We start from the raw sequence: 16575 nt of genomic DNA, 5'->3' as shown, positions 1-16575 counted from the left end.
TGTGTTGTGTGCGACGCGTATATTGACATATATCACGGAAATTTATGTGTTTGACTTGTGTTTAGTTTTGTGTCGATATACTCTATTATCAAATATCAACTCGCGTGTCTGGGAGCACTTGGGGCGAACTTCATTACACCAGTTCCTCAGAAACCATTGAGCGTAATTCGATCGGATACAAATTGTCAAATACTTCTCAAATTTATCACTAAATCTAGGTTTCCTAGTCGGATGATACATGATCGGCAAGATCCGATTGAACCTATCTTGATATCGTTGTTATTTTCTGGCTGAAAATAAAGTTAATAGATTTCAATACTTTATGAAGGTTTTTTGTGCGTAACCGGTTCGAAATAGTTTTCTGGGCCAAAAGAAAGGCGGGACTCGGCCCGGTTTGACTGAGATTTTCCCACCGTTCCCACGGTGTTTTGTGTCATTTTTAGGCTAATCTATCGAAATGGTGTTTGGTTGACATTTATTGCGTTAAAACGTGGAAACTTGGTACTAATGACGTTAGGTGTTTATGAATAAACGGAACTGTCATCGATGACGTCGGAGCCGCGGCACCTCTAGACCGCGACTAGACGAAATAAACAAACTGCCGTACAGTGCTGCCACGTTTTCAGGTCATACTCTACTCTGGCAGTCGAATAAATGGTAAATAGTTCCCGCGTAATAATATATAAATGTAACTTTTTTAAAGATAAGAATATTTATCTTACCATTACAAATTTATCAGAAAAATAATTCTTCGCTTTAGAAACGAAGACCTAATGGCATCAAATGATTGCAACTTGCAAAAGGATAGATTTATCTGCGTACTGTTTTCTGGCGGCGAGGTATAATTGTTTTGACGGGTGTTGCTCGGTCTGATCTGGATAAGACATTTCTGATTTTTCTTGAAGTTTACCGTGATTTCCTTGAATTCTGAAGTCGCCAGCGCCGAATCCCACCGAGGAAAATGTAAAATAGACAAAGCTCGTTCTACAATCGTTTTATTCAGGGCTGTTTTACAGTGAAATCTTTCTGAAATCGGAGGAAAACAAGGATTTAAGACGTCGACAAATCACTTCCGGGTTGTCTTATTTGTTTATTAGATATTCAGTAGGCTCAGTGCCTACCATCTGTTTGACCCACATTTCTAATCAGTGGGCTTCCTACAGTTGTGGATATGTTTTTTAGAAAGTTACTGGGTGGTAGTAGTAACAATGAACGTGGTAGCCCTACGGGCGCGGAGCGTGATGGAACCGGCGCGAGTTCCGTGGGCTCGACTGTCCGGGGCGGCATGCAGGCCATGTCGGCTTCGTTACAGCGGAAATTTGCTCGAGGAGTTCAGTATAACAGTGAGTATCATCAAAACACGCGCACCACCTACTAAATCAGATCGAGTGTCTTGACTTAACAACAGTTCCAAAATTAGTTCTTTAGGCCTACCAATTTCCCGCCCGGCCCAGCCCTAGTAGTCTTTTTTTCTTAGAATCATATCTGGAACTCCCGGGTCACCCTTCTCAGTATTTTGGTTGATTCCCAACTCATTTTATTGCTCGGAATCAAGTATTGATAATAAATAAACACCTTCTCGAGCTACGTTCTACATTTTGTCCGATAAATTTTGTAGGAAAATAACCTCGAAATTCACCGAGATGAGATAGAACTTGGGTTGAGTTTTATATATGCCTAGGACTAGGTAAAGGGCTTAATGGGGGGAGGGAGAAATTCATAGATAATTTATGTGAACTGAGGGAGGGGCCTGAAAAGGTCTATCTCTCCCTGTACACATATCGCTATATCGATAGCGAAGAGAGGTTTTATTATTGAATTTTAGTATTTTAACGAATCTGACGCATGTTTGATGAGTTGAAGAAACAAACATTGATCGACGTCAATAAGTTGTACGTAAATTTGAAATACTGTTTTATGACGTCGTTATCTGAGCAGTAACAGCTGTAACGAACGAACGGCACCAGCTGTCTAATAGATACTTTATTCTATATTCATTCATTCATAGGTTGTCCGTCTTGAATCTGACATTATCTGAATTTGCGGAAAATTATCAATTCATCCCTGATCTGAGTCTATCACAAATAAAGATAATTTATTTTTATTTCGCTGATTTTGCTAGGTTTAGTCAAAACTTCAAAACTGTTTTAGAATAAATTGTTAAATCATCAAATGTGGGTTATGTTCATTAACTCTGAAATGCTGAGATCAATATCAGTTGCTACGAGTCATAATTAATTATGAATATTACAAGCGCTGAATTTTGATTTTTTTGCATTTCAGTGAAAATCATAATCAAAGGCGATCGAAATGTCGGAAAAACATGTTTATTTCTAAGACTACAAGGACAAAAATATAAAGAAGAGTATATCCCTACAGAGGAGATACAGGTATTCACATCGCTGTTACATTAATCTGCATTTAATATTAACACCGCTGAACTGTTATGAATCCAACTTTTCTCTTACCGGTGTTTAAGATGAGTTGATATCCAGCAGTTTAATTCGGCCAGCATGACTATAGGTGGCAAAATGTGGTCTCTATTGGCCGCCCCTGTGACTATAGTCCCGTCCTCTAAGCCAAGTTGCTATCGACCCCTAAAATGATTTTAAAAATCAGAAGTGTATTTCTTTGCATCGAAGTGCATAAATCATTGTATTGAAAGATTATGAAAAAAGTGCAAGATTCATCAATTTAATTGAGCACTGTCGCTGGTGAAGCCTCTTTGACAAAGTTGATGGTTTCACTTATTTTGTTAAGGTGGGTACCAGTAAAAGTGTTATATCGGTGTTATTCATAGGTGGCTAGTATACAATGGAATTATAAAGCCACTGATGATGTGGTGAAAGTTGAAGTGTGGGATGTCGTCGATAAGGGACGAAAAAAGAAGAAAGTTGACGGATTAAAACTCGATAATGCAGAACAGAACGTAAGTATTTGACTGGGCTGCAATCTGGGAAAAGTTTAAAATCATAATCTTAAGTTATTTGATCTATATATAGAACAAAAATGGGTATAAAACTGTACATCTGACGCTGGTGGACAGAACTTTTGTAGGAATTCATTTTATATTTGTTATAAATTATTCATAAGATTTGATATGTGTTATTATTTAAGTCATATGAAGACCCGTGTTTAGACGCTGAATTCGTCGATGTTTATAAAGGAACTCATGGCGTCGTCATGGTATTTGATATCACTAAATCGTGGTAAGTTTTTCTATGTCCTCCGTGCTTTTCAATTCTAGTTACGTATATGATACATTGCTTGCAGTGTTGAAACCAAGCTGTTTAAATATACATTTATAACACATGAATTTCAAGTTTAGTCAGCTCTATACTGTATATACACGGAACTATCGTCGTGAAATTATCACTGAATATTGAGTTATTGGAAATACAAATTTTGACATATATATATATATATTTCTTTTTTTTACAGGACTTACGACTACATAGAACGCGAAGTACCAAAAGTGCCAAACCATATACCAATATTAATATTAGCCAATCACAGGGACATGGGACACCATCGAACAATATCAGAGGACAAAGTTAGATATTTTATTGAAGAAATTGATAGGTAATTTACGCAGGCATAAACAATACAAATACTATTGCTAAAACCCCACACTGAAAATAAAAAAATGAGTCCTTAGGCTGGTAATTCATTCAATGTTTGGATATCCTAATTTTCATCTTCTGGAATACTCATTTCTGACTATTATTTATTCATAATGTGGGATTTTATATGATTTTTACAACGCGGACTCAATGTGTTTTTGTATTGTTTTTTAGGCCTGCCGATGCAGGGGTCGTGCGCTATGCCGAATCTTCAATGCGAAATGGTTTCGGTCTGAAATATCTTCACAGATTTTTCAATTTACCGTTCTTACAACTGCAGGTAAAGATTGCCGAGCGAGTTCGGAGACATTTAGAGATTTAAAACGGAATATTTCATGTTACGTTGTTTGCGTAATGTTTTCAGCGCGAGACCTTGCTCAAACAGTTAGAATTGAATTCATCAGATATCGACAGCACTTTAGAAGAGTTAAACATACATGAAGAATCAGAGGAGCAAAACTATGATGTGTAAGTAAAATCAAACTGACCGTCCGTCTGCCTACCTGTCTGTCTGTCATCTGTCTGTATCAGATCAGTTGAGGAGAGAATCCCACAATGATAATAAAAAGTCCGAAAAATGAAACATCGAGATAGTAGTTTATTTCAACGTTTCGACTATATCCTAATAGTCATCTTCAGGAATAATGAGATACTACAGAAATTATGAGATATATATACAATCCAGGGACAAAGAGACTAATTCAAGTAATCAGAGATGATACAAACTAAAGGAAAATTAACGTAGAAACAATTACACGCTAAAATAGATTAAAGGGAAGCAAACTAAGGGGTAATTATAAACAACAATAGTGAGTATAAATATAAATGAAACTTAAAGTCAGTAGTAAAAAGAAAGACAAACTAGGGGGCACTTAAATTAAAACAAAGGTGAATACAAGTTGACTATTAGGATATAGTCGAAACGTTGAAATAAACTACTATCTCGAAGTTTCATTATTCGGACTTTTTATTATCATTGTGGGATTCTCTCCTCATCGCGTCAACACGGATATAGTGTTCTACCAATCGTGATCAGATCAGTTGTTTATTATTGAATGTATTTTTTTATCTCAATACAGACAATCGAACCCTAGAGTTGGATTATTCCCCAAATCATTGTATGTAAAAAAGTTTTTTGCCGTCGCGCTAATTATTCGAAAAATAGAATATTTAATCGTTAATAGCTTCATCCTTGACCTGACAGCAAATCTCAGTTAATCTGATCTCCAATTCAAAAATGATTAGAATAATGCTATTAAATACTGATCAAGAATTATATTATAAACCAATGTTTGAATAACCATGAATTTTAAACATTGGTTAACATTAACGAACCTTTCTCGAGCCACTGGACCCTGACGGAATGGGATGTGCTTAATCTGATGAATTCTATGAATTTTTGTTTACTAACAAAACACTGTTAAAATCGAATCAGCTTCGTTAGATCACTGTTCACTAATTCACTAAAAACAAATCTATTGCCATTGAAAATTACATGATGAAAAATGAATAGTAAAATTACGTCATTGATTTCATATACATTGAAATTATAGACAGTTGCTATGAGTGAGAATATCTATAAGATTTGCAGAAAATCCATAAAGCAAAATAGATCTCATTTTCTAACATGTAAATCAAATGAATAAAACTGTGACTCCCGTTTAACTTGGACCTGATGTGAAAATCTTTAGTTTTATTTATTTGAATGAGTTTAGTATAAACCGTTTTTACCCATTATAAAAGATGATATTTATATGTTTATCACTTCTGTAATTGATTCTCGGTTAACTGAACTTTCTACCTGTGATCTGTGTGTGTGTTTCAGTTTTAACGATGCTTTGACCGTCAAACGACGACAGCAACAAGAGAAGTTATCAGAGGCAGCGATAGTCACCGCTCAGAAGAAAGAGGCCGAGGAGAAGGCCGCTAGAGAGGCTGCTGCTGCTGCCCTCCTCGCGAACGGCAAACCATCAGCGATTAATATCAGTCCAAAACCAGTTCCTGTAGAACCTACACCGATCAGAGCAGGTATAATTACACAGTTCATACAGTTCACTCTGGGAGGAATTGTGACTCTTCTTGAGAATCAGGAAAAAGTCAGGGAATTTTGATTTTTGGTGTCTTGCGCAAGGAACCTTTTGATAAGAGACAGCCCCCCCCCCCAAACTGAGGATATCTTATCATTGAGTTTAAGAAAATTTTGGTCGAGGGTCGATGAAAATGTGGGGAAATAGAGGGAATTTTGCATTTCATGATCTGCAAAAACCCTGAAAACAGGGATATGAATCTTCTGATTCAGCCAGTTCAGCTGATTTTGTTTAGAGCAACATGAATCACATCTATATCTTCCATAAGTTATATTTGAAGAAATAGAGTATTTCGTATTTTGTAGCACCACCTGCGAAGCCGATACCCGGGTTAAACATATCGCAACCTACGACACCAGCAGCTGTGAATGCACCTAGTATCCCTCCTGCCTCGATATCACTACCAGCCACTCCTAGTGAACCTCCGAAAACCACCGGCGGCGGATTCATGTCACGATTGTTCGGCAGCAAAAACAAAGTTCCAGAATCGAGTAGTAGCAACGGTAAGCACCGTCGATCAAAAGAGATATTTCCGATGGTTGGTTTTTACCAAAATTCGTGAACATTCAATCACTCTCTGTCATTGAATGCTGCTGCACTTGAAACCTAAACTGGTTTGACCTAAACAGGACGAACCAGGTTAGCACTAGTGTCTAGTATGCACCAAACCAAATGTTGCAACTTCAAAACAATGAAGAGTTATAAACTTCAAATTTATGTGTAAATCTAAAGCATGATGCACTGATGTAGCTGAAAGAAGCAGAGACTGCGATTGTCTATTTGTATTTAATAGTTTCAGATGGTTCTGTACTCAGCACTCCTGAAGCTGAATCAGCTGAATCAGTTAATATATTCGCAGGTGAATTTTTACCGCGTATTGATTGGTTGATAGATACTATCTATGTGTGTCTGTGTATCATATGTGTTCTGGTCTCAGGATTTCAAATGCTTGTATTTCCACCTGAACTCAGTCTGTGTAACTAAACCTCCGCTCAGATCCCTGTGTGATGTCATCGGAGGATTTCATGGTATCTTTTCTGTGTTTCTAGAATAGATTAGTTTTTGGTTAGATTGATTTTGATAGCAGCTCGAGGCATGCAGCGACTGTTTCAGTTTTTTGCATGGTTTCTAGATTGCGTTTCATCCGAAGTCTCACACACTGATCCCTCCTCAGAATTAACTTAACAACCATTTGAAAGTGGCAAAAGCGAAATTGTTAATTTTGTTTTAGATTGTGGTTGAATCTGTTTCTGCTTTAATTACCTGGCTGGTGGATGCTTTATTTCTCCCATCATGAAAAGTCTGCTCTCAGCATGTGTTTGTCGTTGGAGTAATCATTGATTACTCCAAGGTTTGTCTAAGAGGGACAACGAATATTACATTGATATCGACGATCAAACTCGCTTGTTTTAGTTGGGACAACCTATATGTCAATAACATACCGAAATGACGAGTTACGCTTAATAAATTGAATTGCGAATAGAAATTTTGAGACTCTAAAATAGAGGCGACTTCAGTAATGTATTGTCTGAAGCTAGTTTGACTGTAGCTATTTGATTTACAGTGCCTAGTTTCATAGACTGGGTATCAAAGGTCCTCAACCACAATATAACAATGAGAAACCGTGGTTATAACTGACAGATTTCAGATTGACAGGTTTTTTTCCTACGTCTATGAAACTGAGCCCTGGTATTTTTGGAATCCTCAATTAAGAGATATTGATTTTGATGACTGTTGTGTTTGTATTTCAGCTGTTGTATCGCACAGTGACAGTCGACAGACAGTCTCCAGCGTTGACGACTTTAAACCCGATGAACAATTAGACACGAGTTTCCTCGACGACACGGCGAAAGAAGAGATCTCAAAATCACGAACAAACGGCGGCACCGCCGGGGGTCAGGACGTTAGTGATGATAGGTGAGTAGTGAATTACTGGGTTTTGGACAGAAAAAATCAGAAAATTCTAACTATTCTTGAAAACCAGGGAAAGGACTGCTCAGAGTATCTGATGGTTTAATCTGGGAATTTTTGCTCATAGGTCAGGGAAATATCTGGAAATTTTGGATCTGTTAGAACCCTGGAATTAGAATCATACGATTTCAGAGAGATTTTGACACAATGGAGTTTGTTCTATATTCAGTGATGATGAAGGCGTCAATCCGATGGTTGCCGGGTTTCAAGATGATTTAGATAGCGAGGATGAAGAGGAGACACAGCAGCAGCAGCAGCAGCAGCAGCAGCAGCAGCATCAGTCAAATAAAATCAGCCGCAGCAGAAATTCATCATCTGTGTCGTCTGCTGTGGAGGTCGAGGTGTCGGATATCGACGATGAGATCACACCTACAACCGCCGTCGTGACAACCAGTCAAAACAAATCGACTAAAAAGGAAATTTCAAAAACTTCTAAATCAAAACAAAAAATGTCTCTCGATTTAACGACAACAATGGACGTCGTCGCCGCGGAGACGAAATATAGTAAACATCAGTCGCTCGGTGATGAGGAAACGTCATCGAAATCAAAAACACAAACTGTGATAAAATCGGCCGCTGAACCGACGATGACGCAGCAGGTTTCTATAAACGGTAAAAAATCGCGTCGTATTTCGTTGTCGGATTCGGACGACGACGGAAGCGGAGACGCGCCGATTAAAATACTCGCAGACGAGGATATCGATAGCGACGACCTTGAACAGGCGAAGGTCGCCGGATTGGAGAATGTGAAGGTCAACGGATCGATAGTAGCCGGCGTTCAGTCTGATGATGATGATTCGAGTAAAATGACGAATGATGTGATGGAACATCCCGGACTCGCGTTACAGTTTGAAGATCTCAGCGTATTAGAGAAAGGATTGTCTTCAGTGAGTCCCAGTAAGTAGATACTACTACAGCTCTTTACTGACAGAAATCATGAGTGACCTGGTAGCAGGATTTTTGAGAGCGCTGAAATTTAGATGATGGTCTTCTTACTATATCTAACAGGGTGGCCGCTTAACTTGGAAATCAGTTAAAATTCAGGGAGTATTCTTTTCTTAAACAAAGTCTGGGCATGATATTCAGGGAATATTCAGAAAGTCTGGGCATGATATTCAGGGAATATTCAGAAAGTCTGGGCATGATACTCAGGGAATATTCTTTTTTTAAACAAAGTCTGGGCATGATAGTCAGGGAATCTTGTGTAAAGAAAAGCAGCTAAAAACCAGGGAAAAGTCAGGGAAATTTGTTGAGATTGCTAGATTGGGCGTAAACATCAAACAGTTTCCATCTATGATTCTTAGCAGGTCAAGTCAGAGAAAAAAAAGTACATGTCAGGGAAAAGTCGCCGGGGAACTTGTTTTGTAATTAGATATTTTTCTGTATTAAGGTGTGACGCCATCAACTAACAGTGATTTTGTGGCGTCAAGTGTTCAGGACACCGACACCGATCGAGAAACTGTGAAAAAAGCTAAGAAGAAAAAGAAGAGTAAAACTAAAGACAAAGAAGAGGTGGGTATTGATTATTAGTGTCACGGAAAGAGTTTTTCTGGCAAATATGGGAAATCAGGGAATCTCGGAAATTCAGACTCTTTTCTTGTCAGAGCTCAGTAATTTTCTGAAGCTGTCCGAGAGCTATCTCTCCTAAGTTATATTATCATTATTTTATTATATTGTCATCAATCTCCGGCAATCGTAAAATAAACATTACACTTGTATGTTGTGTTTATTTTATGGTAGGTCATGGGTTTGGGAAATTTGGGGGAACTTCTAATCTTTAAGAACCCCCTGATTTATATCCTGAAATTTGTATCAAGATTTTCTTTATTTTTCCTGCGAATGTTTGAAGGGAGAAGAACGAACAACGAAAAAGAAACATCGAAGAACCAAAGATAAAGACAAAGACCAGGATAGCGGCGTCGGGGGAGAAGAGAAAAAGAAGAAGAAAAAAAAGAAAAGGGAACCGCAAGAAATTGACGAATTAGAAGCATTTCTAGGAACCGAGGAATATGAAACGATTTGAGCCGGTCGATAATAGTGAAATTAGTGACTTTCTTGAGCAGACGCATTTTCAGGAATTGTTACGAGAACGCCGAAATATTTCCAGGAAATGGAAGAACATTAGACCGAGATCTTCCTGGAAATTGTGAAGCATTCCACGAAATGGAGGGATTTATATTGAATACGTGTTCTTGAAATTTGAAACCAGTTAAAATCTTAGGGTCAGATTTCTCTGATATTGTTTTTATATCAAATCGAACTTCAAAGTAAATACGGCCTGTATATTTTTTCCGATGATAAGATAATGTAACTCGACTCATCCAGATTAAGCTATTTATTACGAAAGTTATGCGAATCTAATCTTTCGATCATGTTGACTATTACAAAGCTTTTGTTATCGGGTCAGTGTAGGTTTAATATAGACTCGTAACGTCATCGTTGCTTCGACCAACAGAAATTCACGAAGACTCGATGAATTTTCATGTAGCGAAAGTTGATCGATTTTAACCATTGAATATTTTACTGCTTTTATGAATTTATTTCTGTGATAAAACGACAAGTTGTTAGTTAAAGATAGTTTATGAATGCAGTTCCACAGTCGTCAGTTGAGATTTTGAACTTGAAAGTCAGATTTAAGCAGCAACTGTGGAACTGAGTTCCGTTTGTTTCTGATATAGTTAGTCTCAATATGATAGTTACACTGTGGCTGATAGACCACTGCCCACCTTTTAATTCAGGACCCAGTTCCTCTCTGTAGATTTCAATTAGTTGATTTCGGATTGTTAAAAACCGTAGGGTCAAGTCTGAATTCGCAACTGTTGAACTGGGTCCAGCTTTCTGTACAAAGTACATACAAAGTTTTGAAATTTAAATTTTGTTAACAAGACAAACGCCTGATTTGAAACTAGGCTCAGATTGTGAAGTGAAAACCTGTTGTAAATAATTCAGCTCTAACTGCTGCTGTTGCTGCTTCGTAGAAGTTTTTCTTTCAATTTCTCATTTTTATTTCATCCATATTTGCATTGATAAATCTCAGGTTGCAATAATTCACAATTCTATAATATTGAGTTAGTTTCATTCCCTGTATCTCATATCCCACCTCGAATGCTCCAACTACCGCTAAAAATGAACTCCAAATCATTAACGTCTATTTGTAATTTTCTTCTTATCCTGATGATATTCTAAGAACTGGTTCCATAGTTTATTGAGTGGAAATCATTTTATTTTCAAATGTTTAACTCTGCAGTCTGATTCTAATGCAGAACTCTGGAACTGGGTCTTGATGATATTTGCTGTAAACCTTTCCTGATGATCTGGACCCAGTTGCCATAAACTAGTTGTATTATGTATAACTTCCATTGTACTGATTGTTATTACTTGAGGGTGCTGAGAGAATTATTATGTGTAATTTATCACTGATGTTTACTTGTAACACAAGGTTTTGTCCCTATTTTAAAGCACACACTTTTTCAGCACCACAATATTCATTAATCAATGAAGAAGATCGGTGCTAATTATGAAATACAGTAGAACCTCGTTACAACAAACTTCTGACCCCAGTTCCTCAATTGTGTGTTTGACCCAGAGTTAACTCATTGAAAATGAACTAATTTCGACTCAAAGTTAACTCTAACTCACAACTGTGGAACTGGAGCCAGGAGACTAGGAAATCTGGGGCCAGATGCGAAAAAGTTGGTTATAGATAAGCGGCGTATGAATACGATAGTAAGAATGAACTGTTAATTGTCGCTATGACAACTATCCACTGGTTTACTCTAACCACTTTTCAGCAACTTGCTCCTGTTCGTTATAACTAAAGGTTAGTGATATCCACAATGAAATTATGTTTGTAATAACCGATGAATAGCTATATCCGAGTTCGTTATAACAAGGTTCCACTGTATTGCGAAACTTCCTAGGGTTGTACAGTACGGGTTGTGAACAAACTGGTTCTAAAATCTTACCAAAACGTTTTCTATTATCAAAGCAAATTTTTCTGACTGAAATTGGAGATATTTATCATCATATATCATTATTATTGAACATATATCTCAGTGATAGGTGTTATAGGTGTTAAACAAATAGACAGTGAATAATAGCTTTTAATCGATTATTACTGTCTTCATTCGGCGGAATGCTAACTTTTCAGGTTTTGAAGAGGTCGATATTCGTAGCATGTCAAACCCACAATAAAACAACTGAAAAGTTTTAACCCTTTGCTGAATTATTTATAGATAAAGACCAAGGAATGAAAATGGTTTTTAACTTGATACTGAAAATTCAGAGCTTCAGGGCTCTGAACTAATTTGTTGATATTTTAACCTTGTCAGTTTCGACATTTTTTTCAGGTTTTGTCTTCAACCAGGGTACATACTTCTAACAACTCTATTGTTCCAGCAAAAATCATAATTCCTGTGATTTAAGGGCGGGCGGGCGGGTGGTACGGTTACCGGTATTCTATGTGTTGTTATCATGATTGAGGTTGTTTTTTGTTTAGTCAAGTGCTTGTTTGTTTGTTTGTATGAGATGTTTATCTGTAGATTGTTGTAAATATTCGTCAGTGAATGAAAATGATGATGATGATGATTTCTGTATTATAAAACATTGATTGATACTCTTCAGTGGCCGGTCATCTGATTAAAATTCAATATATGAAATTATATTCATCAATGTGTAAATATTGACGCATTTCTGAAATAAAGTAAATTTTCATCTAATGACATTTCTTCAGTGGCTTCTCCGTTAGTTTGAAGGTATCATTCCTCCATGCATCATGAGGTCAGTTGGATTAGTGAGGAACTAATTACTAAACAGGGTGCGATCTAAGCACTTGTCCGATTACCCGGGACAAGTATATTCTCATCAAGGCCGACCACTGAGAATCTGAGTAAGTAATTACTGGGACCTCTATTCAGCATCGACCACTTTGAATCAGTATCAGTAATTACTGGGTTCGAACCCGCGACACCCCTGTTCATCTTGTATTCACATTCAGGATCACTCACACGAATTCCAATATATTGTGAATCAATATAAACATTAGCTATATTTCTCAAAAACAAAATACATACCGCTACTATCAAAAATTCATTAAGACTAGTCTTAATGAATATTTGATAATATATATGAATATTTAATGCATTATTTCTTCCATAAATCAGGTTTCTAACTACAGATCGGGGAATACACAATGCTCTTCTTTTTCCTTGACCCTTAAATAATTCCCTGATTCCCTGATTACTGGCATCACAAGAACATCAAATATTCAGATTCCCTGAATTTTCCCTGATTTCCAAAAAGAGTCAGAATTCTGCAGAAATTGAATCCGTAATTCCCTGATCTGTAAGAACCCTGGGTCCAGTTCCACAGTTCTGAGTTAAGATTTGACCCTGGGTTAAAACATTGAAAATGAACTAACTTTAACTCAGAGTCAACTCTAACTCACAACTGTGGAACTGGGTCCTGGATATTTGTCATCATAAATTTACCATGTATTGCAACATAATCAATTCTTATCGTGAAATGTACATTTTATGTACATGTATCTACATACGAGTGCTGCACAACACCAGGTATATCGCAAACAGCGTTTAAAATATAATTAACTCGCTTTTCATATAGAATAAAAATAGCACATTATATATGCCTGTGCAAAATATACAGTGTTCTCCACAACAGGTTTTTAAGAGGGACAGCAACCCGTTTCATTTTTACATACACCCCTCTGAAGATCAGCCACCCCTCATAAAATATCTGCTGCCCCTACCAGAGTGGATGTCAATATTCTATCAATACTGAAAATTCCTTTGAAATATATCGAGCTAATGTGAAAAATAGAAGATTACACCAAAAGTTAAGCTTAATTTTCAGGTATTTTTTGGGCCTTGCTTCTTCAGCAGCCATGATGTCACACGCTATACATTGAATGCAGCCCCTTTAAAATCCCAGCATATGGGAAACACTGAATTTATACTGGTAAAACAAACAATTAAGTTATAATTGACAATTGTTCATTATTTGCGATTTTTTATATCACGTATTGCTTTCGTTATGTAGCCTTTACTGTGAATGACGCCTCGTCCTTTCACGATACCCGAGTATCTGACAGTCCAGTACGGCTGCCAGTTATCTGAGTCAGCTTGCGTGAAATGCTCCTGAAGTTTCTTACGGAATGATTCAGCCGGCAAAATATCTGGAAAAAAGATTAGATGATGTTGAGTTCATTAAATAATTGTAACAGTTTCTGACTTGGATCCAGTTCCACGGTTCTTGGGATAATATTTGATTCATAATTTGAAATCAGTTCATTTTCAATGAATTAATTCCGAGATGAATCTTAACTCACAACTTTTGGAACTCGATCCAATTCCATAGTTTTTAGGTTTTTATTTGCCTCGAGCGTTAAAACATTGGATATAACTAAATCCAATTCTGGAGTCGAAACTCAATGTGTAAAACTGAGGAAGTGGGTTTAGATTTTACCTTTCGGGTCATTGTGGCTCAACAGCTGTATCAAATTCAGTTTAGCGAAATCTACTAAATCTTGTGGCATCACGCAACACGAAGCAAGATTTACTTGATCGATACTCGGCTTTTCCTGGAAATATTCAGAAAAATACAAACAAATGCAGAAATTGTCATCAAAAAGTAAAATATTCCTATTCAGTATTCTTGAAGATGATTAATGATTAACGTCGAATGAAATATTAGCTACAGGAAACATTTTTTACTCTTTTTTATGGATTTTCTATTATCGTTAAAACACTGACTCTAAGTGCTTCATCAACGGTTACCGGTAAGCGTAAAGCAGGGTTCTATTTTCACTGTATCTTTATTGGACCCGACTGAATCCAGGCTGGTGTAAACCAAGGAAGTTGTGAATGATGCGGGTGTCGTGTGAGAAGGAGGCTATTCTTACCGTTGCCCAATCGTAAACTTGTTCAAGTTGTTGTTTATTTAGATCGGAGAATCCGATGTGAATAAGATGTTTATCCTGCACCAGTTTCTCCAACTGACTCCACACCGGTTTTACCGCTTCCAACGAGAAATCCTGAGTGATATTTTCCGGCAGTGCTACGAGTAGCGTTTCTAAATACGTTGTACCCAACGATTCCATTACTGAAATAAAACATGAAATTTAAACTCAAAGAATTAAATGAAATTCTCAATCAGGACCCAGCTGAACCCAATTCTACAGTTGTGAGTTTGAGTTAACTCTAAATTAAAGTTAGTTCATTTTCAATTAGTTAAAAACTCATAACTGTGGGACTAGTTCCCAGTATTCAGTTTTCATCAGGAATTCGACCTTAGGATTGAACTCTAGGATATCAACTTAAACACTCTCTCAATCTATATCCAGAACATGGTCAGTCCTCGATAATCTTACCTTTTTCAACTGCTTCACTCAGCGATTCAGGAGTACACTCGTGCAAATACACCTTCACTGAAATATAGACTAAATATTGTCAGAACTTGTTCGGCTAAACATACAAATAATACCAGTCACCACATTGACTGATCAGACTAACTGAATAAAAGGACTGTTTCTGTGGCCAGATGTTTAAAAGTTGGTTCAGTTAACCAGAGGATAATTGATGGCAATTACTGGCAATACTGCATCCAGTACTGCATCCTCCAATGGGTAGATTAATCAACAGTCAAGCTGCAACTGACCTGTCTGGGTCATTATCAAGACTGCTGTAATCTTGTAATGCTGTAAATATTTTTAACTAGTCATGCAATGTTACAATACTTGGCGACCATTCTAACTGATCTAAAGAACATTTAACGCCCATCTTTAAGATGGGCTAGGTGCATATCAAACTATGAGCATTGAGAAATATTTTAAATATCACCTAAATTTATGTAAATTACCAAACGAGCCGGACACCAATAGGCCTCAACAGGCCTCGATAAGTCCGTGATATTGATGATGATGATGAATCCTTACCGGTTATTTTAAGATTATCTCTATCTTCATTGCTGAATTTCAAAGCGATCGTGTCTTCGTTCGGACACGGAATAGAATTACAATCAACGGTAGCAGCGTTCGGTGCAAGGTTTATCTTACATTCTCTCACAGTATTCCCTTTACATTCTAACCTCGTCAGATACTGGAATATAGAATCCATTGAATCTCGAGAAGGGCGGAAAATCATTTCAAAATGTTACATAAAAATTTGCTTACTTGAACATCGTTCAAATCTAAAGTCCGTTTACACGATTGTAACTGTTCATCAATTCCGCTGAGTAACTGAAAATACAACATAAATAGAAATTAACGAGACAATCTTAAAAATCTAGTCAAATAAATCCTGGATTTTATATTCTGCGACCATAAAAAAGTTCTTAAAAGTGTTGTTTAGTTTTATGGACTTAACAAGCACCAACACTAAGGTAATAGCTCCAATTCAGTTTATCATAAATCACACTCAGGGGTACGGGTGCATATATATACATGGTATCAAAATAATCAATTATAAGCTAACGTATCACAAAATGATAACTTTTTTGCAATATTTCTTCTGACCGACCTCTTCTGTTGCTTGTTGATTCGGTTTTCGTTTCAATCTCGACCAGTTCACCATGTTACCCGTGTGAATTATTATTGATTCAGCTTTTGGAAAAACCGGAATTTCTGCCATTTTTATTTATTATTTGCGGCAAACTCTGAAATGTCAACAAACACTATTCCTTGACAATCACCAATAATCGACTCGTCCAACGTGCGGGAAGAGGAGGTATTTAGCGGTAAAACAGATTTCTGAATAATTGTCTTTTACGTTTGAAATGTCCACGGTACGGATCAATGTATCAAAAAATTTAATTGGTTTTCAATAGCTTTTCAAAACTTCTTGTAAATTCTGTGTGATTTTGAATTTTCTGATTTCCAT

At 36.9% G+C, this 16575-nt stretch overlaps 2 protein-coding genes across 4 annotated transcripts; one reads left to right on the top strand and one right to left on the bottom strand.

Annotated features, from left to right (window-relative positions):
- Positions 1-867: 867 nt before the first annotated feature.
- On the top strand, positions 868-12361 carry LOC141908981 (rab-like protein 6). Of its 3 annotated transcripts, none has more exons than XM_074799290.1 (14): positions 868-1343; positions 2284-2390; positions 2801-2929; positions 3118-3209; positions 3442-3582; positions 3798-3903; positions 3988-4091; positions 4703-4741; positions 5449-5651; positions 6016-6213; positions 7462-7627; positions 7851-8578; positions 9072-9193; positions 9531-12361. In XM_074799290.1, exons 1-14 carry the CDS (start codon positions 1172-1174, stop codon positions 9702-9704), a joined length of 2481 nt encoding a protein of 826 aa, XP_074655391.1. In that variant the 5' UTR covers positions 868-1171; the 3' UTR covers positions 9705-12361. The 3 variants fall into 3 exon arrangements, with proteins under 3 accessions (XP_074655391.1, XP_074655392.1, XP_074655393.1); XM_074799291.1 differs by having other exon boundaries at positions 9072-9197; positions 9535-12361; XM_074799292.1 differs by lacking the exon at positions 4703-4741.
- A 386-nt stretch (positions 12362-12747) lies between these two features.
- On the bottom strand, positions 12748-16370 carry LOC141908992 (glutamate--cysteine ligase regulatory subunit-like). Its single transcript, XM_074799313.1, has 7 exons — positions 16216-16370; positions 15870-15935; positions 15633-15795; positions 15069-15125; positions 14601-14800; positions 14165-14279; positions 12748-13874 (listed from the first exon to the last, which is right to left on the bottom strand). Exons 1-7 carry the CDS (start codon positions 16324-16326, stop codon positions 13696-13698), a joined length of 891 nt encoding a protein of 296 aa, XP_074655414.1. The 5' UTR covers positions 16327-16370; the 3' UTR covers positions 12748-13695.
- Between the last annotated feature and the right edge of the window lie 205 nt (positions 16371-16575).

This window comes from Tubulanus polymorphus, chromosome 7 (assembly GCF_964204645.1).
Source record: "Tubulanus polymorphus chromosome 7, tnTubPoly1.2, whole genome shotgun sequence".
Taxonomy (NCBI): domain Eukaryota; kingdom Metazoa; phylum Nemertea; class Palaeonemertea; order Tubulaniformes; family Tubulanidae; genus Tubulanus; species Tubulanus polymorphus.
The sequence above is the reverse complement of the archived record's forward strand: the minus strand, read 5'-3'. Positions and strand labels throughout refer to the sequence as shown.

Coding starts and splice junctions, on each gene's coding strand:
- LOC141908992 (XM_074799313.1), bottom strand. CDS start 16,326: ATGGCAGAAATTCCGGTTTTTCCAAAAGCTGAATCAATAATAATTCAC. Junction 15,796..15,869: donor TAGATTTGAACGATGTTCAA/GTAAGCAAATTT, acceptor TCTATATTCCAG/TATCTGACGAGGTTAGAATG. Junction 13,875..14,164: donor GAGCCACAATGACCCGAAAG/GTAAAATCTAAA, acceptor TCTTTTTTCCAG/ATATTTTGCCGGCTGAATCA.
- LOC141908981 (XM_074799290.1), top strand. CDS start 1,172: ATGTTTTTTAGAAAGTTACTGGGTGGTAGTAGTAACAATGAACGTGGT. Junction 3,583..3,797: donor TTTATTGAAGAAATTGATAG/GTAATTTACGCA, acceptor ATTGTTTTTTAG/GCCTGCCGATGCAGGGGTCG. Junction 9,194..9,530: donor AAACTAAAGACAAAGAAGAG/GTGGGTATTGAT, acceptor GAATGTTTGAAG/GGAGAAGAACGAACAACGAA.